This window comes from Mixophyes fleayi, chromosome 8 (assembly GCF_038048845.1).
Source record: "Mixophyes fleayi isolate aMixFle1 chromosome 8, aMixFle1.hap1, whole genome shotgun sequence".
NCBI lineage: Eukaryota > Metazoa > Chordata > Amphibia > Anura > Limnodynastidae > Mixophyes > Mixophyes fleayi.
In genome coordinates this window covers 141,305,282-141,331,296 of record NC_134409.1, presented here as the reverse complement: position 1 = coordinate 141,331,296, position 26,015 = coordinate 141,305,282, and the positions used below count along the sequence as shown (strand labels likewise).

Here is a 26,015-nt window from a genome sequence, read left to right as displayed (position 1 = left end):
TGGAGCCCCCAGGTACTAAGTCATCGCTTCTCCCTCTGCAGAGACAGCTACGGCCACAGCAGGATCTATATAAAGCAGCGGGTCCGGTTCCCTGCTAAACATAGACGCGGTATCACAACCGCCACAGAAGCCCAACCCAGCAATCAATAGCTGCTGCCATGAAGGGAGGAAATAGAAATACAACAAGTATCACCTGTATAATCTGCTGAGCCCTCCGTGGCGGCAGCGTCCTGTCCTTACAGCGCTGTATTATTGTTATATGTGGTCTATAATGGTGAGGACGAGATAACAGCAGAAGGAAATCACTGTATCTGGTCCCAGCCATCAGTTAGTACAGAGATTAACCCTCCAGTATCTGCCACCACGGAGGGACGTGGGACGTACAAACAGGAGATAATGGTTACAGACTTATACTGGCGCACAGGAACTGGCACTCGACACAAAGATAAAGTGAGAGAAATATTACATTTCCTGGTGATTAATTATAATGGACACTTGTTTATTTCAAAGTATCTAAACCTGCAAAGATTGGAGGCAGCAATTCTGTGGGGGACTACACACCAATTCATTAGGAAGCAGTGACATCACTGTGCCTCGTGCCTCACTAGTGGATGGACGTGAAACATTCCTATAATTATTATCACCTCTGTCAGCGTAGTCATAGTGGGGGTTTCTCATCTCCCGTCCTCCAGGAACAGGCCATGTTTTCAGACTACAGATAAGTCCAATCTTGCAGCTTATTTATCCTTATAGTTCCAGCCGAAGGTAATCCTGAAATTATGGCCTGTTGGGGTTATTTCAGAAAGATTGGACTACAAAACTGGGCTGATGGAAGACAAAGTATTAAACTGACAGCACAGGGGGGGGAGCTGGACCCCTTTAAATGTATATTCTCTGGCTGTTATCAGGAGGAGCCCGGCTGCTATGCCAAGACTGTGGGCGTGAGATGCTGGTAAACCTAGTTATTAGGAATACAGATTACGTTGGGTTTACAGACGTCACCGGGACTGCTGGGAAAATCACCACAGAGCACGATTGAGGCGTCAAATATTTCTAGTTATCACTTCAATAAATTGTTGTCACGGAACAATATTTTCTTAAATAAACCTTTATTAGAGAAAACAGGATCATTGGTCAAATATTCCTTGCAACAAAGAACAGGAAGATTTACATTGGGGGGAGGGGGTCAGATAACACCGCGCGTATTTACAGTTCTACAAAACACTTCTTCCAGAATAATGTCACGATGGCGGCCGCCTATCACCTGCTCAGTTTTCACAATCTGGATTTTATTGTAAAAATACACAAAAAAAATTGGAAGAATTCAATATTTGATATCTATCTTATACCCCGATGGGTCACAATGGCAGATTGTTAGATGACGCATCCCGTCAGCAGTTGCACAGTGTTTCTTATTGGGGAAGAGAAGGGCAACAAACGCTGGTCCTCGCATCTCCATGACACGTCACATCTACAGAATATCTGTTAACAGCCCAGAACTACTGACCCAAACAGATGGATTGTATGTGGTTAAGGAAATCCTGTATACCTGACCTGTTGTGGGGTAATTAAGAACCACAGAGGAAGGAACACAAATATTTATTTGGAAAAACAACTAAAACGGTGCTTTGTGTAAAAATAAAAAAAATGCTGCGTAATGAACAATAAAATTATTTACAATATAACTGCAGGAATTCCACCCAATATCAGCATCCCAAACACCCATTACCCCCTCTCCAAACCTCTGCTCCCCCCTCTGATCCCAGAGTGTCCAATCTTTATTCACAGTAAATTACATTGACGATCATCCGGGATCGGTCAGATCATCCTCATGACCTTGCTGATCCAGTCCACGTAGACAGAGACCCGGGTGAATACAGCCGGTAGGTTCTTCTTCCCACAACCACGGGCCGGTATAATAACTCCTTCCAATACCCAGCAGTCATGGGTCAGACAGGCGAGCGGACCCCCGTAATCCCCCTGCAAGTCGCCAAGAAAGAAGATTGGTGGACGAAGGTCAAAGCCGCGAGGACAGCAGCAGCCGCACGGCCAGCGGTGGATACAGAACTGTATGGACAGACTCACCTCACAGGCGCCGACTTCCAATGGCAGCGGCTTCGTGCAGATCTCATTGTCACGCACCACGGTCTTCGGGTACTTATTACATTCCTCATTAGTCATCACAGAGAAGTGAGCGACCTTCAGGACTGTTTCATGCCCGGTACCTGCAGAGGACGAGACAGAAAGCTTCATGTAGACACCTTGATTGTTGGACGTTGTACCAGTCTGCTGTAGTGGATGGAAGGCATTATAGGAGATGGCCATCTATGTGCATGCAGCTGACCTGGGGGTAAATAGATCAAGCTGAGAGTTTTCCCGCAGGTTTGAAAATCCAATCAGATTCTAGCTATCATTTATTTAGTACCTTCTACAAAATGACATCTAGAATCTGATTGGTTGCTATAGGCAACATCTCCACTTTTTCAAACCCGCAGGTTTCTCTCAGCTTGATACATTTACCCCCTGAGCTATAATAGGAGAGGGTCACCTATGTGGCACCAGGTTTCACCCACTGCAGGTGCCATGGTGACCTATCCTGAGAGTTGGTGTCGAGAGGTTATCTGCAGGGGGTGTTTGTCATTTCATAAGATCAATGGTCTTATATTTTGGGAAAGCTGTGTGCACTATTCTGTGGGGTCTTTCCAGACCCAACATGATTTCATCTGGTATGAAAATTGGATGACCTGCGTTTGACCTAGAGGTGCAGGACAGCGTGGCAGCATTGTAATGTGATGAAATAAGCCGTTGCCAATAGCATGTTGCAGATGTCAATCGTTGAACTCAAAGATTCTAAACCCCCAACGCTAATGTGGAGAATGGAGCAACATGCGGCACGGATTTAGTTATGTATAAATAGCAGTGATTTCAGGTATATTTAGTTAATCACAGATGCTTCTATGAATATTACAATGAGAGGCTAAATTGCCCTTGATAATGGACCCTCAATACAGGATACATTCACCTTTATGGATCTCTATAAACCCATCTGACGAGCAGCCCTGTACTCCTAGGAAAGGGCAGGATGTACTTACCTCTGGTGTCGCCCCAGCCTGCAATCTCGCATCTGGTTTCGTCGGGTACAATGTATCTCTCGGGGGGCAGACATATCAGAGCCACTCTGGAGTTTAGGGTCACCGGCCTGGGGAGATGGAAGGAGAGAGAGTTATGGAGGAAGACTCGGAAGGCAGCTAATAACGAACGTGGCCCCTGGGGTCCAGGAAGAACCACTCTGTGTCACCAGATACCCAGCTACTGCCAATCTACCGCGCACGATCTGCCAGTAGCGGAGGGCTGTACGGACATCTAGTAGTTATTGACAAGATAACTCCGTAAGATACAGATATAAAATCAAAGCACAGTGATCACAAAGACAGTGGGTGAAACAGGATATTTCTCCCCATATTTGTGGGCAAGGGCAGGGAATCAGTAACTACACCCAGCCCCTGGAGGATGGAAACCTTGACTCATCCTGCACCCTACACACCCCGGACATGGCTCATCTGTCCGGTCAGTCCCAAAGACCAACAGACAGATATAATAAAAATCACAGGTATCAAGAGGCCGGTAGTTCCACCTCCTGCAGACACTAAGGTACATCGGGTGTCACACCCGTGGAGTACAGACTGCAGGAGTCGTCTTTCCCTACCAGGAGCCGCGGCCTATACCAACATCCCTGTGTCCCACAATGCAACACATGAAGACAACATGGCTGCTGCCACGCCATGTGTTGCATTGTGGGACACAGGAGGACAACATGGCCTCCTCACCATTCCAGTTTCAGCATCACCAGGCCGGAGTCCGATGGACCACACATAATCTGGCTGATGGGCACAGACTGTTTATCAGGATCATTAGGTCCAGGATTGATGAAGAGCGTTCCCACCAGCGCACGATATCCGGACAGGTCAGCGTCGCTGCAGGAGACGGTAACAATCAGCCAGATATACACACAATGGCTGCCGTAGAGGAGAGGACTGTGCACAGTGTTAGCGCTGTCAGGAAATCTTACCAGGAAGTGAAGCACTGTCTGGTGCTGATCACCCAATCCTCCTTCACCAGGGAACCCCCACAGAAATGGTCCCCTTGTCTGGGTAGAGGGAGAAAACAAACAAACAAAAAAATAAAAACAACTTTGTGACACAGGGGGAGTTTTTAATAGATTTAAATACGTTCCCGCTTACCGGTTACGCAAGCTCACGGTCCAGGGGGAGTTTCCAGGCTCACCGCCCACTATCCGCCCCTTTTTGACAGGTTTGTCAATTCTTTTCCCACATGAGTCAAAGACAATATTACCTGTAATGAGACAGCGGTAGTAGGAGAGATGAGGATTAGAGACACCCAACAGATACACCCAGTACAGACACCGAAAGATGTCTCTCCGAACGGATCACTGAAGTAATACGTCAATGTGGAAGTTTAGATCAGACGTATGAACCTGAGGTTTTGTAGCTGTGGTAGGACTACTATTCCCAGCAGTCCAACAGCCAAAGGTTTATTTTCTTGGTATTGTGGTGAAGATTGAAGAGGACAGACCTACATCTTACCAGCTTCTTTTAGATCCAGCGGAGCCTCCCCGTCTGTAAGAGAGGAATCGGTGACAATGAGGACACTACGGTACAACCACGTTGGGCTTATCACAATAGTAACCACCATTTCTTCCTTACCGCAGAGTTTGATACCGCAGTAGTCAAAGGGTGTGCTGGGGTCATTAGTGTAACACCAGGGGCCGTGACTGTCCCCATCGGGGTTCCGGCAGTAGTTGTCCTGCAGAGATTGGCCAGCAGAGAGTCTGGAAAGTAGAACGTATGGTTTATTGTGCGACTCTTCCATTCCCGGGATTAGGGGTACAGAGGGGGCGTCAGTGGGACCTACTGAAGACTATTGGATTTCTCACTCCAGTTGCTACAGGGGATCCCCTTCCTCGTCTTATTCGCACGCCCGTTGTAGGTCTCTCCATTGCCAGTGAAACAACCTGTGTGAGAAGCAGAGGTCATTACCCAGCCATCCATGGACGATGGTTTGTAGGACACACAAGGCCAGGTACAAACAATGGAGAATGACTGGATACAGCCAAATCATCTCACATCCATCAGGGTTGTGTAAATGGTAGTGTAGTTTTGTGAGGGACAGGATTTGAAGTGTGAACCGCTTGTTATTACATTTGATGGCTTGGCGACATTAGTAGATGCTTGGGGAGGCAATCCCCCACCCATTTAATCTCTGGCCCCACCCTAGGGACGTAGTCTATACAGTGCGGACCTCAGAGGCTTTGACACAGACAACGAATTCTGACGTGATGGGAGACGGTGGAAACGACCTCTTACTAAACCTTCACTCACTCAGTTACTTGTAAACCCTCAAATAATTGGCGGAGTACCAACACTACATGGACACGTCAGCGTGACCGGCGGTGTCTATGGGTGCAGGACCGCGGGTACGGAGTCTCACCTTTGTCCAGGATATCGTCCGGGCAGCGTTTGATCTGGAAGCAGTAGACCACCCTCATGTTAGGATTGGTGGTGAAGCACCAGGGCGCTTCTGTGCCATCCGGATTCCGGCAATAATTTGCATCCAGTCCCCTATGAATAATCACAAACGTTAAACAGTCAGAGATCAGCGGAAAGCTGGACGCACATTCACCAATCCTCACCCACAACTATGTTTGGCTGGAAAGTGACAATTTCTTTTGCATTATTGGCGTTTACAATCTATACTGAACCCGGAACCATGCAAGAGAAATGTTACAGGACTTAACGTTCGTTTTACCCTCTGTAGAGCAGACCTGCGAGGTTACCTGGTATTTTATACGCCAGCTAAAAGGTAATAAGCCATTCCACAGCAAACCGCACTGCTGACCATCTAATAAGGAAGTGCCCTCATGTTTCTTAAAGATTGAAGTCTGTGTAGTTAGATCTATTGCCCCCAAGTCTACAGCTGTCAGCAGCTTTATAAGCCAGCAGAATGCCTGATGAATGTGTCACAGACATTACAATGGTAAGTCTGCAAGTATCAGAAGACGTGTAACAGAACTGTATTTCTGATAGGATATATCTACATTATATAACATTCAGCTTTATAACAAGTAATGTATGGGTACTACAGTGACAATCACCCCCATTCTCTCTCTTCCTCCCATCCTACACCCCAACCCATGACCAGGGTCTATCAGACGTTTTCTTTTTGATCCACGGAGTTTATTGTAAAACCTCGGATTCTGCTCCGACTCCGCAACACGTCTGGGCGCCGCTTACTCACTTGCACGGGTATTTCTCAGGCGTGAATCGGTGCTTGTGCGGAGTCTGCGAATCCCACCTCTGGCAGGGAATTCCCGAGGGTGTGGCAGCGATCTTTCCCCGGTAGCCCTCACCGCGCCCCATGAAGCAGCCATTCATTACCGGCACATTCTGTGATCGCTGCTTCTCTGCTTCACAGGACGGTCCACAGGAAACCGAAGGAGAAAGATCATGTCCAAAACATAATATAATGTATAAAATAATGTAACGAGGCGGCAAAAACAATTCTTTATATAAAGCCTGTCTCCCAATAGGTCTCAAAGCACAATCCATCGCGCCATGTTGGGCGCGCTCAGCTGCTATTCCCGCACACCTTGTTGTTGGAGGCCAGGTAACCTACCAGTGTGGGAGGAAACCCCCAACCACTGACCTGAGACTACCAGACCAATAGAGATTCTTCCCCATGTAGTGTAACCACATTTACCATCCTCCAATCAGCTGGGATTACAGATAGCGATTGGTTACACTGTCTGACTGATGCGGCTGCATGTTCTACTCTAACGTCTGCTATTACCCCATCTGGACCCACTGACATATCTACGTTTCATACGGATAGATCCAGTGACATCTGCTGCAATAAATATATTGTGTGTACCCCGGGAGCCTACGGATATCCGTTATTCAGGCTGCGGAGGATTCTGCAGGGTCTATTTTATAGGGAAACAGAGAAAGCAATAAGACCGCTGTCCTTGGACTCTATGCCCCCCCCCCCCCCTGCTGCCACTAATGATGTACTTAGAAAAATAGTAACACAGCGCAGCAGAAAATTCATATAACATGATTTAAGGATGTTTTAAAATTATTCACAAGTACAATAACTGCCTGATGTTCCAATGGGGAATGTGAGGGGGTTTACGCTGCTAGTCTTGGACTCGCAGCCCCCAGGCAGAGCAGCAGCATTGGTGGGGTTTCAAATACTTCCTGGGTGTCTGAGCAGGCAGAGGGTCATTAGACAGGGGGTAGTCAGCCCAGAAGCAGCGGTTGTGAACAGAGGAAGGAGCAGCCCTGCTTCCTAAACATAATCACCATCTGTCTCCCCTACAGCCTTGCAGAAAGAAAGATTTAGGGGCTGAGTCATTAAGGAGAACAAAGCATAAAAAAAAGGGAGTAATTTTGCATCTGGGCAAAACCATGTTGCATTGTAGGGGGAATTAAATGTGAGGACAGATTTATAGCTGGGATAGGGCAGGTCCTAGATCAACTTTAAATTTCAGTGTAAAAATAAAGCTATCAGGTATGTGTGTACTACATGAAAAAACATCCAGTATCTAACTTCTGTGCAAAATAATAAACTCATCTGCACCCCTTGCATTGTAACATGGTTTGTCCCGGAGAACATTACTCTTTTTTTTTGCCTTACTTTCCGTAATGACTCCGGCCCTTAACGTTCAGTAGAAAACTCCCGTTTTTTATGCACAAGGAAAACAGCGATAGGAAACCTCTACGCGGATCGCCAACTTTGGCGTCAAACAGCATCGGCAGTAGGGGCTCTCCCGGCATGGTGCACCAGCGATAATATCTGAATTATGACCCAAACTTACTGCACTTCGAGATGTTGCAGTTCTGTCGCTCCACCCTGCTGTCTGTAGTATAGCACCAGGGCCGCTCCGAGCCGTCTGGATTTCGGCAGTAATTATCATCTAGGTGTTTGTCAGGATACCTGCAGGAAGGAAGGTAGATTACATTATAGAGTTAATGAGAATATAGCACAAGAGCGACTAACAGACAATAAACAAATCATACTTTAATATGGGTCTGTAAAATAAATCATGACAACGGTTATGGGGCCCGGTTCCTCCATCTGATTGGCTGCTCTTTGGGTTATTACTGCACCAAGGGTTAATTACACCAAGAAGATGTTTTTCCGACATGCCGGATCGGTAAGGGCACAATTACGGTGTTTGACTTTGGACGGAGTATATCTCAGGGGTTGGAGTCAGGGGTGACAGATGTGGAACCGTTCTAGATATAGGAGTGATCCGAATCATTGTACAGACTGATATTGTAACAGTCATTTCCTGGTCAGAGAAGAGACACCGGTCACCATATTCCCCCCTGGCTGAGGATTCCTATACGTACCAGGATCTATAGGTCCCAGCATACTCAGGTACTCACTTTTCTGGATTAAACGGATGAGCGTGAGGGCTCTGCAGGTCCCATCGCTGACACTCTCTCCCAGACTCCGTTCTGTCCACCTGCCCTCGGTAATCTTCCCCGTTACACTGCAGACACTCCGCTACAGGGCCACAGACCGCGTTACACGACTACTAAGCACCAAACCTCACACAGAATCATTTCAGAGTCTTCAGTTAAATGAGGAATAAACCTGTATTTATTTCTGGTTGTATTACAGATTATTTACAGCGGAGGCTGAAGCACTGTGCAGCCTGTACAGTCACTAGCGACGTCCAGAGAACTCACCCTTATCACACGCTTTTATACCACACAGATCGTGTCGGACATTCTTGTCCGTTGTGTAGCACCACGGTCCTTTCACATCGTGATCTGGGTTCCGACAGTAATTCTCAGCCAATCCATTCTGACTGGTGGGAAAGTACCTGGAGGAGGAGAATTAATGTCCTTGTGTAAGGAATTGTTATATAACCATCTTGCTACGGTGACACATACATGTAATTACAGATCTCAGTCATTAATAGGGATTTATGTCTTATGGAGAAAGTTCTGGGCTCACTGATTTACCAGATACAGTAACCGGGAGGATGTGGGGAGATCTGTGCCCACAACAAATAATACGGACACCAGAAGATTTTATATCCTGGATAAAACTGGACGTAGAAACAGTGATATATTATTCTTATATTACATAATGTGCCAGAAAGTAGAAATGAGAGACAAAGTAATTCCTGGGATATCAGAGGAGAATCATCCGGAGTTTATTACACAGGTGGATGAGATGTGGGAGAGAGACCGGGATGTGGTTTTCATCGGAGGGATTATACTAATAGTTACTTATTATTCTGCGTCCGTTTATATCACATACGATATTGGGACCGATATTTTGTGTACAGAGAACCTATAGCTGAATTTCTGTCATTTATTATATATGGAATTACAAACAATTCAGAAGAGCCTCTGAGAACACAGAATAAATCAGTCATTCTATTATCATATATTAATCCTGTATATTAGAACAGGATCAGTCGCTGTATAGACAGATATGTTACCACCAGGATACACACATAGCCGTCCGCTCCCACCCGCCTGGCCCTGAGGGGCTTCTAGGTCCATAGTGTTATAGGGGGGCAGGAAACTTAAACTTACAGTATTTCATTGGGTTTCCTGCACTATGGGAGGTCTATGACTTGGGGGTAAATGTATCAATATGCGGGTTCTTCAACACCTGCGTGTTCAGCCTCTTCCGCGATTAAATTTCAAGCGGCGCTGCATTGTAAAGGGTTAACTTCCCTTTACAATGCAGCGCCGCTTGAAATTTAATCGCGGAAGAGGCTGAACACGCAGGTGTTGAAGAACCCGCATATTGATACATTTACCCCTTGGTTTGAAATTAATGACAATTTTTGTGCAATGAATCATCTGCACAATTCATCTTTTTTTTTTTAATCAGGTACTGTTATTGAATTTTAGTACATAAAACAGAAAACAAAACACACATTACTTAACCTATGTCAGCCAATTAGCAGGGTCCCAAGATCACCCACATGAGATCAGTGCAGGTATAGATATAAATATTGAAAATATAAATAAATACCAAATAATATATAGAAGAAAAAAAAATGGAGCAGGTTCAGATTTAATAGAACAGTTACATACACACGTATATGAATACACAACTATCCTGTGTATAGCCTCAGAGATATCACGTAAAGTAGCAATTTATCAGCACCACAATAATGAGATTAAATTAATATATTTTATATAATTTAGCGCAGGCCAGACCTAGCGGAGATCTCACAATTAACTATCCAACATCCTGGATCATCCTTTTTCTGTGCTTGGACTCGTACCAAGAGGACCAGACTTCATGATATTTGTGCTCGGCCCTTTGCAAGGTATACGGTAATATTGCGCGCGAAAAGCGTTAATACGGTAGTTTACTCGCGGAATTTCAGCTCGCCGCTCAGGGGGCGGCGAGCTGAAATTCCGCGAGTAATTACCGTATTAACGGTAAGATTTTTTGAGCGCTCGTTTGTTAGCGTTAACGCTAACAATTGAATACGTCCCTAAGAATTTAGTAGGTCAGTGTATAACTTCGCCCAGCAGGTGGCGCTGCCGCTTGGTTTGTTTTATTTCCACACAGACACACGCCACTAGGCTTTTATAGTAGATAACTAATGTAACACATATATATAATATAACTAATGTAACACAGACACCTGTAGTTGTGCTCTGTATTTCATATAATGACATCAGACCGTGTAATATAAAACCCTGATATCAGAGTAACCCACTTACTTGTGTTCATGAGGGAATTTCAGCCTCCATTGCTGACAGGTTCTGCCCTTAGCGGTCGTGGACACCGTCCCACGGTACGTGGCCCCGTTGCCCACCACACAGTCCCGGACATAGTCTGGGGAGAGATCACTGAATGATTTAGGGGTCACACGGTTTATACGACTACAACAGGCGGGAAACAGACAGGACACGGAGACGCGGCTCCCACGTTCTGCCGCCATCAGTCTCTAGAAGGTTATTGTGGATTCGCTGCTGCAGATATTATGCATCAAACTCTGCAACATGTTACAGTAAAGTTTGTTCTCGAAGCCCCAAGTTTATAAACTATTCTCCCTTGGAAGAGTCCTCCCCATACAGATGCAACGTCTGGGCCTCGCTCCCACAACCTCCACACGGTACAAACCAGACCGTTCTGTACAATAACTGCAGAGAAACTTTTCACACCCGAAGTTATTCCACGTCCTCTGTAAGCAGGTAGGTGTGCCCCTCCTCCCACTTACCTTTCTTCTGGTAGACGTCATAGTCGGTGTTTTTCTGCAGTGCCACGTTGGCGGAGTTCTGTGTCCAGGGCAGCAGGCGGCAGCTGTGAGTCCTCAGGTTATAGTCAAAAGACCTGTGTTATGTGGGGGAGAGAGTCGTTCAGTGACGTTACTGTAACTATCACTAACCCGTCCGTTATCACAGCGTCTTATGACTCTATAGATTGTAAGCTGTGCGCAGGGCCCTCCTACGTCTCTGTAATACCCAGTATTGTGTTATTACTGTGTATGTCCCCAATTGTACAGCGCTACAGAGGTTGCTGGCGCTACATAAATAAATGTTGGACGACTCATCCCCTGACAGATCAGATATACAACGTTATTTACTATTCCTAGTGGATCGATAAGCTGTATTTCCAGGAATATTGGTTCCGCCCACAATATGGCAGCCTTCAGTGTGTGTGCAGACGACAGCGCCAGTTACCGCTCACGCTAACAGTCGCCACAAAACATTTCACAGACACACACAAGGGGCGCTATACTATACTATATTATGGTCACCAGACAGACACTTTGGGAGCAAATGGTGAAATTTATTTATAATTTTTAGAATCAAGGCCCAAAATAGGGACAACCTTAAAGAAGGAAAATCAGAATAGAGGTGGTATAACGGGACCGTGTCCAAGGATAGATGCTGTCCACAGTGTTATGAGCACTGGACAATGGCAGCCAGAGTGAGCCCCTCTCTGCGGCCCACCTGTCATCCCTTCCAGCCCAATGCATGTGGAGCACCCACCTACAGTCCAGGAGCTCCGAGCACTTCTTAGCACATACATGGACCTCTTGCTTCACCTCCTCCTTAGAGGTTCCCTCCTGTACGTGCACCAGCTCTGTGGCCTTGGATCGCTGGTAGTCGTTGAGGGGGCTGCGGACCACTGCAGAACACAGAATAAATATTGTAACATGGCAGGTTACCAAATATACCCAGGCTGGTATTGTGCCACCTCCCCTCCAGGATCTGAGCTGTTACTGGTATCATTCACCCACTCAGACACTGGTCCCAGCTGTAGCTATATCCCAATATAGAAGTCATATATACAGGTCACCCGAGGTCGTCACTGGCAGCGATTTAATACTACAACGTATTTATGGCATAGTACAGATCGCTCAGTGTGTTACAGAAGAGACCTCGGACGCTGCCCCCTCTGATGGAACTCTCTGCCCATCATACACGGTACTTACCTGCAGCCACGAAGGTGATGGTACAAATGACGAGAGCAGAGAAGCTGATCATCATGGTGCCTGTGCAGGGTTTGGGGTCAGTCACGTAGAACATTCAGTAATCCGCCCCCATGCACACACGGCCTCCTCTTTCCAAATATTTATCCAGATAACACATTAACTGGATCATGTGTCCGAGATGGCTGTGGACAGACAGGAAGATGGAAAGGGAGAAAACGTCAGGAAAAACTCAATAGGACAAATGCAAACCTGAAACTATTAATCAATACTACAAATTATACACAATGCAGCATAAATCACCTTCACTGCCAATAACCCTCCTATAATTCCCCAATACACCCAACGATCCAGGTGTAAGGGATTGTCTTTGGACACATAATAAATCTAACCATCGTGTCTTCACTTTGATTTACTGAAGAGACGTTCAGGACCTCATTGCCCGCCACATGTTTGGATGACCGGCTAAGTAGCAATGTGTCCATGGAGACTACCTCAAAACATTGTCCTCTCTCCCTTTTCTGTGGCGATGAACAAGTTAATCTTCCTAGTACAGCCTACCCGGGTGATGTGGTCAAGGGGCACCTAAGGGCCAAGGACAGACTCCTGGATGAGGCAATACATTAAACAGGACTAATCCGGCATGGGAGAGGGGAATGCAAATGTACCACTACCTCAGCTGCCATGCTGGGACTTGTAGTTCTACAGCAGCAGGAAGATGTGGCTGTGTCCAGGCTGTCCCATAGATATTTGTGTAGGAGGGGGTAACGTGTTCTGGTAACTGACCAGGGTCAAACTGTTCCAAAACAAGCTCAGATGTCCACAGACAAATAATTCCGGTCAGAGACTGAGAAGCAGCCAAGTCCGTCCAGTAAATGGAAAGTCCCGGAAACAAGGACCTGGATTCATTGCAGGATCAAGTCTCGGGGAGAGGTGAAAGAACACCGACAAATAGGTGTCATCTCATGCAACTGTAGAACTACAAGTGTCAGCATGTCCTGCCTGTTAGAAGCTTTGTGTATTGGATGTATCAAGCACACAGTAAGAGGGTAACTTATTATAGCGCCTCCCACAGGGCAAACACTGTCATAATGGAAAGAAACTCAAATTTTACTCTAACATTTCCCCATTAATGTAATCAGAAGAAAACTGGAAAGGGACAGAAATCATTAGATCTAGTAGTGCCCGGAAGAGAGGGACCAGAACAGCCCCAATACACTGTGACGACCCTACAACGCAACAGGTTTAGCCTCATACAATGCGCCCAGATTCAGTGTGGCCATTATTGCAACCAGGGCTGAATACACAAAACACTCACCAATAATCCACTGTGATACACCCAACTAAGTCACACTATCATCATCACCATTTATTTATATAGCGGCACTAATTCCACAGCGCTGTACAGAGAACTCACTCACATCAGTCCCTGCCCCCATTGGAGCTTACAGTCTAAATTCCCTAAAATAGACACACAGACCAAGAGACAGACTAGGGTCAATGTTGTTAGCAGCCAATTAACCTACCAATATGTTTTTGGAGTGTGGGAGGAAACCGGAGCACCCGGAGGAAACCCACACAAACACAGGGAGAACATACAATCTCCACACAGATAAGGCCATGGTCGGGAATCAAATTCATGACCCCAGTGCTGTAAGGCAGAAGTGCTAACCACTGAGCCACTGTGCTTCCCCACCACAGGGCTATCTGCAGACTGCAATCACTCTGATTATAACTACACAAGTCTTTGGTTATCACAATTATATCACAGACAACATTGTACAACAAGCAGCCTTCAAATATCTATTTGCTAAAAATCCAGGTGCAAAGTGTGTAACCAATTGTATCTCTAATCAGCTTGTAAAACCTTAAAGACAATACACACCTGACTAATGAATGACTTACTATAGTATAGTGATTGATAACCTGATACAGGGGCCACACTGGGGCCCTCTAACCTTCAAAAAGGGCCACACATTACCTTGTAAAACAATACATGCAATCAAAGTAAGAGACATCTGTCTGTAATAACATAACAGCAGCATTTTACACAAGTGTTACACACTATACGTTACAAGAAGGAGCTGGGGGCCACAGGTGAAGACTTGGAGGGCCACCTGTTACCCACCACTGCTGTAGTAGGACAATAACTGGAATTTCAGGAGCAGAGCCTGTTGTACATGATACAACACAACATATGAAAAACATGTGCTGCAATTAGACATCTGAGAGATGAAGGCAGACACAGCACATGTATTGCACATGTGTATTTCATATATGTAACTACCACAATCCACAAGTCTCTCCCACCTCCCACCATGCAGTTAGCAGGGGCTGGCATGGAGGCACAATCCCCTGACCCCATACCCAGAGAGCAGCTCCTACCTCGGTCTGGTGCCTCTCTCCTCGCCTCCAGCAGATGTGTACAGGATGGGGGAAGTTCAGCCAGTTGTTTGTTGGTCCCAGCAGGGAAGGAAGGAGGAGCTGGAAGCATTTGATGGGGATTTACTCTTTATTTGCAGCTGTGGACACTGGGTCAGGTGACTTCTCATATGCAGATAGTTAATGGGTCAATATAATTGGACGGAGGAGGCAGCATTTCCCAGAAGCCAGTCCCCAAAACTCTTATCTAATAAAGTCTCCTGAGACAGCTGGAACAAATTAACAAAATATTTCCAATTCCAGAGGAATTAAAGGGCCACACAGCTTAACTGAAGGTGTCAAAAATAAAAGTCTGGTCATGGGGAAAGATATTTTCCTATGCACACCAGACATCCTGTCTGTAATCTCAATGAGGGACACTGTAGCCAGGGCCAGCGCCCCCTGCATGTACCAATCATTATCATCATCAGCATTTATATAGCGCCACTAATTCCGCGGCGCTGTACAAATAACTCACTCACATCAGTCCCTGCCCCATTGGAGCTTACAGTCTAAATTCCCTAACATACACACACAGACAGACAGACAGACAGAGGCTAGGGTCAATTTGTTAGCAGCCAATTAACCTACTAGTTTATTTTTGGAGTGCCCCTATATCCCTGTGCCAGCTACAACGCTCACTCTAATCAGAGCTGCGACTCGCACAGAATGGGAATAAAAAAATGTATTTGCTGCAATCGGTGCGTGCCGCGCTTATTGTGCTTACCGTGTTGTCTCAAACGTGGCAACTGGGCTGATACCACAGTGTTTGGCCCCATAACGAGCCTGATAATAATCTGATTTGTATTGTCAGCCATCATCAACATTTATTTATATAGCGCCAGCAGATTCTGTAGCGCTTTACAATGGGTAAATACGTTTGGACGACCACTCTCAGCCTATGTGTGAACACTCACATACAGACAGTGCCAAGCGGTCCCAGTGAAGATAGGACAGATCCAGGGTCTCCTTCCACCCTCTGAACAGCCGGAACACATCTGATTTGTCCAGATATGTGTGTGGACAGACTGCACTCTATTCCTATTGCTCAGCACTTGGGCAGTGACTGAGAGGCAGCATTAGTAATCTAGATAATAAGGCAGATTCACCTAACAGCCGCATTCACAACAGACTGACTCAACTCCAGGTTCTTTTATGTTAAACTGACCAGAGACGTCTACAATATCCAAGATGGAAAATATTATCATACAGCAGAAGATTTCAGATGCCGGGACACAAATAAGTGTCTCCCATGGTCCGACCATATATTGTCCACAACATCACTGGGGCACCACAGCACTGGGGTCATGAGTTTGATTCCCAACCATGGCCTTATCTGTGTGGAGTTTGTATGTTCTCCCTGTGTTTGTGTGGGTTTCCTCGGGGTGCTCCGGTTTCCTCCCACACTCCAAAAACATACTGGTAGGTTAATTGGTTGCTAACAAATTGATGTGTGTGTGTGTGTGTGTATATTAAGGAATTTATAATGTAAGCCCCAATGGGACAGGGACTGATGTGAATTCTCTGTACAGCGCTGCAGAGTTAGTGGCGCTATATAAATAACTGATGATGATCATAAAGCCAGGCCCCCTTTGGGATCCGCACTTAGGGACCACCCTGGGATTATTGGGATGTAGGAACTGGTGCTTGTGTTAGTGGTTTCATAGTGATTTGAAACGGTAGTTTTAATTTAGACAATTATTTGATTTTTGTGTAAATAAGTCACTTCTATCTTATTGGTACTACTCCCTCTGGGCGCTACCAGCTCCCATCCTGTGGTCAGCGTTACCCACACCCTCTAGATTGTAAGCTCTCAGGACCACGGCCCTCTCTACCCTGTCTCACGTCTCGTACGTACGCGTAGTTTCTACGTGTGATTCGTGTTACGGACTGTCCGGAGTTTTGTGGCGAATTATAAATACTGGGTGATAACTGGTAAATCTGGTAATGGTTCATCTGAGACCACTAATTGTATATAGATATTTAGTATATTTATGGTACTTTGGGGTAACTCAGGGGTGACTGTAAGTGATGATATATAAAGCAGTATTACTAGTGTTACCCCCCCCCAGGACCCCCCCCCCCCCGTGTCATGTGACTGACCCCCCCTGTGTCATGTGACTGATCACTAAACATCCCCTCTGCTCCCCGACCTGCAGTGTTAGCCGTCACTGGGGTATGTAATTGGGTAATTATTGTCCTCTCTGTAGGCGCCATTTTGTGTAAGATATTGCATGTGTCTCGACAAGGTTGAACTCCAGGAAAATGGCCGACATAGGTTTATTCATTGAAAACAATAACTCTAGTGTTCCAGTAACATACCAGGAGAGCAGAGATCCGGAGACCCAGACCCCAAATACCTGGATATAAAAGGCCTTCTTATCAGGTGTGTGTCGGTGTGACTGTGTATAGTGATCATTGTATGATAGCAATGTGACTGTGTATAGTGATAAGTGTGTAAGATCAGTGTGACTGTGTATAGTGATCAGAGTATATAATGTGTGATATCAGTGTGACTGTGTATAGTGATCAGTGTGTATAATGTGTGATATCAGTGTGACTGTGTATAGTGATCAGTGTGATATCAGTGTGACTGTGTATAGTGATCAGTGTGTATAATGTCTGATATCAGTGGGACCTGTGTATAGTGATCAGTGTGTATAATGTCTGATATCAGTGTGACTGTGTATAGTGATCAGTGTGATATCAGTGTGACTGTGTATAGTGATCAGTGTGTATAATGTCTGATATCAGTGGGACCTGTGTATAGTGATCAGCTATTTATTGCGACATATATCTTTATCTGATCTGTTTGATGTGATCCTCTCCGGTAATGCTGGGGTGTAGGAGCCGGGGCAATGCCCATCTCTCTCCTGCGTAGTGCCCGTCTCTCTCCTGCGTAGTGCCCATCTCTCTCCTGCGTAGTGCCCGTCTCTCTCCTGTGTAGTGCCCGTCTCTCTCCTGCGTAGTGCCCGTCTCTCTCCTGTGTAGTGCCCGTCTCTCTCCTGCGTAGTGCCCATCTCTCTCCTGTGTAGTGCCCGTCTCTCTCCTGCGTAGTGCCCATCTCTCTCCTGTGTAGTGCCCGTCTCTCTCCTGTGTAGTGCCCATCTCTCTCCTGCGTAGTGCCCGTCTCTCTCCTGTGTAGTGCCCGTCTCTCTCCTGTGTAGTGCCCGTCTCTCTCCTGTGTAGTGCCCGTCTCTCTCCTGTGTAGTGCCCGTCTCTCTCCTGCGTAGTGCCCGTCTCTCTCCTGTGTAGTGCCCGTTGCTCTCCTGTATAATAGGAGGTATTACTAGGGCAGATCCCGGCTGGACAGATCTCTGCAATAATTTATATCATAGAGAACATTATGGAATGTAAATTAATATTGTGTAATGAATGTAAATGAAATCTGCTGGTTACAATCGCTGAGCAGTGATTTTCTATGTTTACAGGAGACACCCTACAGGGGAGACACAAAATATAAGGAGCGGATTCCTTATCCTGTTACTCTAACTAGGCGAGAGGCGTCCATCTTGGTGAGTAAAACGTTACCCATTGTGGTCTGCTGCCGGTCCTCTGTACAGAGCCGAGTACAGAAGGGGATAGGTAGAGGCTCCCACCATCGTGGTATATTGGATGGAGCTGCTGTCACCGCAGGACCCCATGACATTGCCAGGAGACTATACATTCCTCAATAGGGCAATAATTGGGCCAGAGTGGTGCTAGTGTCCACTTGTACTATGGAAACATGTAAAAGCAAAAACAAAACCTTACTAAGATCATTTTAAGAGCAGTTGGACATGTGGTGGTCTATAGGGCTGATGGGACTAGAGACAGGGCCGTAGGACACACGCTCGGCAGTCACCAATGTCTGTGTCTCTCCTCAGGGAATGTCGGGTGCCAGGGCTCCAGAGAAGTCCTGCGTTCAGGATGACCGGGAAATGAAAGAACCTGAAGAGATGCACATATTTGAGATCGCCAACATGGAATTTGAGGTGTGTCACATGACCGTAGCTGGATATCACCTGTTGTTTATTTATCATCATTTATATAGCGCCAGCTTATTACGCAGCGCTGTGCAGAGAATATGTAATCACATCAGTCCCTGTCGCATTGGAGCTTACAGTGTGGATTCCCTAACACACACAAATCAAAGAAACAGACCCAGCATTGTGAGACAGCAATGCTAACCACTCTGTATCTATAATGCTAACCACTGTGCCACTCTGTATGTATTATGATGCTAACCACTGTGCCACTCTGTATGTATTATGATGCTAACCACTGTGCCACTCTGTATGTAATATGATGCTAACCACTGTGCCACTCTGTATGTAATATGATGCTAACCACTGTGCCACTCTGTATGTAATATGATGCTAACCACTGTGCCACTCTGTATGTAATATGATGCTAACCACTGTGCCACTCTGTATGTAATATGATGCTAACCACTGTGCCACTCTGTATGTAATATGATGCTAACCACTGTGCCACTCTGTATGTAATATGATGCTAACCACTGTGCCACTTTGTATGTATTATGATGCTAACCACTGTGCCACTCTGTATGTAATATAATGCTAACCACTGTGCCACTCTGTATGTAATATAATGCTAACCACTGTGCCACTCTGTATGTAATATAATGCTAACCACTGTGCCACTCTGTATGTAATATAATGCTAACCACTGTGCCACTCTGTAATATAATGCTAACCACTGTGCCACTCTGTATGTAATATGATGCTAACCACTGTGCCACTCTGTATGTAATATGATGCTAACCACTGTGCCACTCTGTATGTAATATGATGCTAACCACTGTGCCACTCTGTATGTAATATAATGCTAACCACTGTGCCACTCTGTATGTAATATGATGCTAACCACTGTGCCACTCTGTATGTAATATGATGCTAACCACTGTGCCACTCTGTATGTAATATGATGCTAACCACTGTGCCACTCTGTATGTAATATGATGCTAACCACTGTGCCACTCTGTATGTATTATGATGCTAACCACTGTGCCACTCTGTATGTAATATAATGCTAACCACTGTGCCACTCTGTATGTAATATAATGCTAACCACTGTGCCACTCTGTAATATAATGCTAACCACTGTGCCACTCTGTATGTAATATAATGCTAACCACTGTGCCACTCTGTATGTAATATAATGCTAACCACTGTGCCACTATATATATATATATTGCCGTCCATTTTTCCATCGGGGGTAAAACAAACACTGATAACAATGCAGGAACATAACTTGACCCTGGGAGATGACCCTTCTCACAGGAGCTTACAATCTAATAGAATCTTCTCCTGTCTGCACTGGCGGGGCAGTAATTCGTCCTGTATTGCACATTCCACTGATAAATGGTGGAAACCAGCACTAAGCTCTGGGCCTGATGGTTGCACTCTGCTGCCTTCATGTAGAGGTCTGACATGTATGTACTGTCTGTCTGACATGTATGTACTGTCTGTCATTCACTCACATTTCTATCATACAATAATCATATGACAGACATGACGCTCAGTGACAATAATATCTATATAAATGGTGAGTTATGATGTCATCACTTCTGTATCCATCAAGGGACACCCCCCGTACTGTACATTGTAACGGGATTAGTCCCCCTGGCATTCTGCAACCTGTACCAAGGACTTGTGCCTTTATATGGACTGTAATATCGGTATAATTTACAGGAGATTATACATTTAATTGCAATACAATAATGAACAATGAAATAGGACTTTCAGTTTTTACTGTAAAATCCTGCAGTAGCTCAGGGCTGTATAGTATGACAGCGCCATATATATAAGTGTTACTTGGGATAATACAGCTTTGTTATACCATTATTTTACTACCAGGGGGCACCAGTGAATATGAAATAAATTGTGTTCTTTACTACAGCAGTGGTTCCCAAACTGTGCCCCTAGGCTCCCTGGGGTGCCTCAGCCAGGGCCAGTGGTAAGCAAGGCGGGGGACTACTTGGTAATTATTTTGGCTTAGGGGTGCCTTGAAATAATTATGGAGCCCCAAGGGTGCCTTGAACTGAAAAAGTTTGGTATCCACTGTACTACAGTATATGGTGACTGTCTCCTCAGTCCTAGTCCTGTGAGCAGATCTGTCCCATCCGTCCATAATGACGTGTTTGTGATATGTGAATCAGACTCTCTGTATACCACTGACGTGTGTGTTATATATGTTATCAGACTCCCGTTATACCGCTGACGTGTGTGTTATATATGTTATCAGACTCCCGTTATACCGCTGACGTGTGTGTTATATATGTTATCAGACTCTCTGTATACCACTGACGTGTGTGTTATATATGTTATCAGACTCCCGGTATACCGATGACGTGTGTGTTATATATGTTATCAGACTCCCGGTATACCGCTGACGTGTGTGTTATATATGTTATCATACTCCCGGTATACCGCTGACGTGTGTGTTATATATGTTATCAGACTCCCGGTATACCGCTGACGTGTGTGTTATATATGTTATCAGACTCCCGGTATACCGCTGACGTGTGTGTTATATATGTTATCAGACTCCCGGTATACCGCTGACGTGTGTGTTATATATGTTATCAGACTCCCGGTATACCGCTGACGTGTGTGTTATATATGTTATCAGACTCCCGTTATACCGCTGACGTGTGTGTTATATATGTTATCAGACTCCCGGTATACCGCTGACGTGTGTGTTATATATGTTATCAGACTCCCGTTATACCGCTGACGTGTGTGTTATATATGTTATCAGACTCCCGGTATACCGCTGACGTGTGTGTTATATATGTTATCAGACTCTCTGTATACCGCTGACGTGTGTTATATATGTTATCAGACTCTCTGTATACCGCTGACGTGTGTGTTATATATGTTATCAGACTCTCTGTATACCGCTGACGTGTGTTATATATGTTATCAGACTCCCGGTATACCGCTGACGTGTGTGTTATATATGTTATCATACTCCCGGTATACCGCTGACGTGTGTGTTATATATGTTATCAGACTCCCGGTATACCGCTGACGTGTGTGTTATATATGTTATCAGACTCCCGGTATACCGCTGACGTGTGTGTTATATATGTTATCAGACTCCCGGTATACCGCTGACGTGTGTGTTATATATGTTATCAGACTCCCGGTATACCGCTGACGTGTGTGTTATATATGTTATCAGACTCCCGGTATACCGCTGACGTGTGTGTTATATATGTTATCAGACTCCCGGTATACCGCTGACGTGTGTGTTATATATGTTATCAGACTCCCGGTATACCGCTGACGTGTGTGTTATATATGTTATCAGACTCCCGGTATACCGCTGACGTGTGTGTTATATATGTTATCAGACTCCCGGTATACCGCTGACGTGTGTGTTATATATGTTATCATACTCCCGGTATACCGCTGACGTGTGTGTTATATATGTTATCAGACTCCCGTTATACCGCTGACGTGTGTGTTATATATGTTATCAGACTCCCGGTATACCGCTGACGTGTGTGTTATATATGTTATCAGACTCCCGGTATACCGCTGACGTGTGTGTTATATATGTTATCAGACTCCCGGTATACCGCTGACGTGTGTGTTATATATGTTATCAGACTCCCGGTATACCGCTGACGTGTGTGTTATATATGTTATCAGACTCCCGGTATACCGCTGACGTGTGTGTTATATATGTTATCAGACTCCCGGTATACCGCTGACGTGTGTGTTATATATGTTATCAGACTCCCGGTATACCGCTGACGTGTGTGTTATATATGTTATCAGACTCTCTGTATACCGCTGACGTGTGTTATATATGTTATAAGACTCCCGGTATACCACTGACGTGTGTGTTATATATGTTATCAGACTCCCGTTATACCGCTGACGTGTGTGTTATATATGTTATCAGACTCCCGGTATACCGCTGACGTGTGTGTTATATATGTTATCAGACTCCCGGTATACCGCTGACGTGTGTGTTATATATGTTATCAGACTCCCGGTATACCGCTGACGTGTGTGTTATATATGTTATCAGACTCCCGGTATACCGCTGACGTGTGTGTTATATATGTTATCAGACTCCCGGTATACCGCTGACGTGTGTGTTATATATGTTATCAGACTCTCTGTATACCGCTGACGTGTGTTATATATGTTATAAGACTCCCGGTATACCACTGACGTGTGTGTTATATATGTTATCAGACTCCCGGTATACCGCTGACGTGTGTGTTATATATGTTATCATACTCCCGGTATACCGCTGACGTGTGTGTTATATATGTTATCAGACTCCCGGTATACCGCTGACGTGTGTGTTATATATGTTATCATACTCCCGGTATACCGCTGACGTGTGTGTTATATATGTTATCAGACTCCCGGTATACCGCTGATGTGTGTGTTATATATGTTATCAGACTCCCGGTATACCGCTGACGTGTGTGTTATATATGTTATCATACTCCCGGTATACCGCTGACGTGTGTGTTATATATGTTATCAGACTCCCGTTATACCGCTGACGTGTGTGTTATATATGTTATCAGACTCCCGGTATACCGCTGACGTGTGTGTTATATATGTTATCATACTCCCGGTATACCGCTGACGTGTGTGTTATCGGACTCGCGGTATACCGCTGACGTGTGTGTTATATATGTTATCAGACTCCCGGTATACCGCTGACGTGTGTGTTATATATGTTATCAGACTCCCGGTATACCGCTGACGTGTGTGTTATATATGTTATCAGACTCCCGGTATACCGCTGACGTGTGTGTTATATATGTTATCAGACTCCCGGTATACCGCTGACGTGTGTGTTATCGGACTCGCGGTATGTTCCAGGTTTAGTGCTTTCCTGACCTTCTGTCTTTTGTCTGACAGCTGGACGATAAACCAACCACAAAGAGGCCGCCGATGGTTCTCCGCCTGGCCCAGTTTGTTACGGACGAGGACTCCATCGACGTGGAAACCCAAACGGCGGTGGATGAAGTGTCCTCCAGCCCGGAGGTGTCTGACAGCGAGGGTCTGGAGGAGGCGCTGATGGACATGGTGAAGGAGTTTCAGCTGGACCTCTGTCATGTGACTCAGGCGCTTCTGAAGAACAACGGGGAGGTGGGGAGCACCAGACACTTCCTGCGCACTGGGCAGCGCCCCGATGGTTACCCCATCTGGGAGCGCAGAGATGATTGGGACTTACAGAAGAACGACCCCAAGTTACTGACACAATTATCCAAAAAATATGGTGAGGACAATGTTGCCAAGAGATTGGCCTTTCTGGCGAGTTAGGAGCTCACTGGTTAGTAGTGCGTCCCCCATCCACACCCAGCGGAGGCAGACATTTTATGGACTGAGCCAATATTCATGAGGAGCCAGTGACATCGCGGAGGCATGAGGCACTGGGTTCAGCCTCCATTATGGGTGTGGGTGACGGGAAGGTTGGCGTGTTCCAGGCTCCATACAACATGTATTTATATAAATGTGTTTGGAATAAAACCAACAAAGAATAAGCTTTAATAACCGACTAAACAATCGTTATTATAATTAATGCTGCTTTATACAGTTCAATTTGCCTAATTTATCATTTGTAGGTTTTACCTTGAAATATTTTTTTGTATATTTGTTCCTATTTCTGTAGCACACTGTGTATAGTGACTCAGGAGGTTTTTGTTGATTTAAAATAAATAAAGTTGTTTTTTTCATGTATTTTTTAATTTCCATTTGTTCTAACTATGCAGAATGTGAACGCTAAAACCGACATATTGACATCAGATTCCCGTCTCTCCAAACCTACGTAAGTCAGTGTGCGGAGACGTAGGAGGAGGGTCCAACGCTCAGCCCATGCGCATCAGAAAACCCCTTAATATTGCCCCAGAGATGCACATTTCCTTCAAAGCTGCTGGGTTTTATCTCATTTATTGTGTAATCGTGAGAGAGCGGGAACATCCGCTCTCTGTTGTACGCTGTCATTTCTGTGTGTGAAGTGTTTTATTACATTGGTAATATACTAATATTGCTTTACAAACCTATATGTCCTGTGGAAATCCAGGAGAAGTAGCACAAATCAAAGCCCGTGGGTGATGCATAGGTGCTCTTCTACTGCGAAAGGCTGGTCTCCCGGATGTCCTACACTCCGGAGGAGCGCTGGTCTCCCGGATGTCCTACACTCCGGAGGAGCGCTGGTCTCCCGGATGTCCTACACTCCGGAGGAGCGCTGGTCTCCCGGATGTCCTACACTCCGGAGGAGCGCTGGTCTCCCGATGTCCTACACTCCGGAGGAGCGCTGGTCTCCCGGATGTCCTACACTCCGGAGGAGCGCTGGTCTCCCGGATGTCCTACACTCCGGAGGAGCGCTGGTCTCCCGGATGTCCTACACTCCGGAGGAGCGCTGGTCTCCCGGATGTCCTACACTCCGGAGGAGCGCTGGTCTCCCGGATGTCCTACACTCTGGAGGAGCGCTGGTCTCCCGGATGTCCTACACTCCGGAGGAGCGCTGGTCTCCCGGATGTTTTACAGGCCGGGAGGAGTGCTGGTCTCCCAGATATTCTACACTCAGTATGTATTGGGGTCATAGGCAGACACCCCATACACCAGTACAATATACAGATACTGAGCATGACCTTACACATATCACACTGACATCACCTATGGGTGATAGGAAACAGATGTTCCACAACTACAACCAGCAGCGTGCGGAGACACCCACTCAGGTCATAGTTGCCGACTCTCGTAGAAGGTCTGGAAGATTCCTGAAATAGCGGGTGACATCCCGGACACCCTAGTCTGGCAATCTCCCGGAAGCTGAGCCGGACAGAGACGCAGTAGGCGGAGCACAACATGATGACGCTATTCACATCATCGCTCTCTGTCCACCACAAAGGAAACACTGAGGAGAAAAATAAGTAATGACCAACTCTGTGTACTGAAGTAGTGTCCAGGGGCCGGTGTGCTACAAGAACATGGCTGCTGCACGCATTTCTTCTTCCCAGTGTTTCAGGATAAGCGGCCAGTGACATTGTCCTGCACACAGAATATAAGAGGTGAGATTCATCTCTAGATCTATATACAGG

At 45.8% G+C, this 26,015-nt stretch overlaps 2 protein-coding genes across 3 annotated transcripts; one reads left to right on the top strand and one right to left on the bottom strand.

Moving 5' to 3' along the window:
• Positions 1-1,092: 1,092 nt before the first annotated feature.
• Positions 1,093-15,387, bottom strand: MST1 (macrophage stimulating 1). Of its 2 annotated transcripts, none has more exons than XM_075183909.1 (19): positions 14,891-15,387; positions 12,509-12,690; positions 12,063-12,201; positions 11,288-11,400; positions 10,788-10,902; positions 8,775-8,911; positions 8,469-8,589; positions 7,895-8,013; positions 6,316-6,484; positions 5,509-5,639; positions 4,933-5,032; positions 4,725-4,849; positions 4,605-4,637; positions 4,242-4,353; positions 4,070-4,147; positions 3,828-3,974; positions 3,093-3,199; positions 2,086-2,225; positions 1,093-1,980 (listed from the first exon to the last, which is right to left on the bottom strand). In XM_075183909.1, exons 2-19 carry the CDS (start codon positions 12,600-12,602, stop codon positions 1,819-1,821), a joined length of 2,142 nt encoding a protein of 713 aa, XP_075040010.1. In that variant the 5' UTR covers positions 12,603-12,690; positions 14,891-15,387; the 3' UTR covers positions 1,093-1,818. The 2 variants fall into 2 exon arrangements, with proteins under 2 accessions (XP_075040010.1, XP_075040011.1); XM_075183910.1 differs by having other exon boundaries at positions 6,316-6,481; positions 14,891-15,386.
• A 1,779-nt stretch (positions 15,388-17,166) lies between these two features.
• TERF2IP (TERF2 interacting protein) lies at positions 17,167-24,651 on the top strand. The gene is made up of 4 exons (XM_075184149.1): positions 17,167-17,312; positions 18,358-18,441; positions 18,793-18,900; positions 23,830-24,651. Exons 3-4 carry the CDS (start codon positions 18,796-18,798, stop codon positions 24,232-24,234), a joined length of 510 nt encoding a protein of 169 aa, XP_075040250.1. The 5' UTR covers positions 17,167-17,312; positions 18,358-18,441; positions 18,793-18,795; the 3' UTR covers positions 24,235-24,651.
• The last annotated feature ends 1,364 nt before the right edge of the window (positions 24,652-26,015 follow it).

What these genes read in the sequence shown, in the direction of transcription:
- MST1 (XM_075183909.1), bottom strand. Translation starts at nt 12,602, where the DNA reads ATGTTCTACGTGACTGACCCCAAACCCTGCACAGGCACCATGATGATC. An exon ending in CTGCAACATCTCGAAGTGCA is followed by an intron (nt 6,485 to 7,894) that starts GTAAGTTTGGGT and finishes CGTCCTGTGAAG; the next exon opens with CAGAGAAGCAGCGATCACAG. An exon ending in CTGCGGTATCAAACTCTGCG is followed by an intron (nt 4,638 to 4,724) that starts GTAAGGAAGAAA and finishes CCTCTCTTACAG; the next exon opens with ACGGGGAGGCTCCGCTGGAT.
- TERF2IP (XM_075184149.1), top strand. Translation starts at nt 18,796, where the DNA reads ATGTCGGGTGCCAGGGCTCCAGAGAAGTCCTGCGTTCAGGATGACCGG. An exon ending in TCGCCAACATGGAATTTGAG is followed by an intron (nt 18,901 to 23,829) that starts GTGTGTCACATG and finishes TTTGTCTGACAG; the next exon opens with CTGGACGATAAACCAACCAC.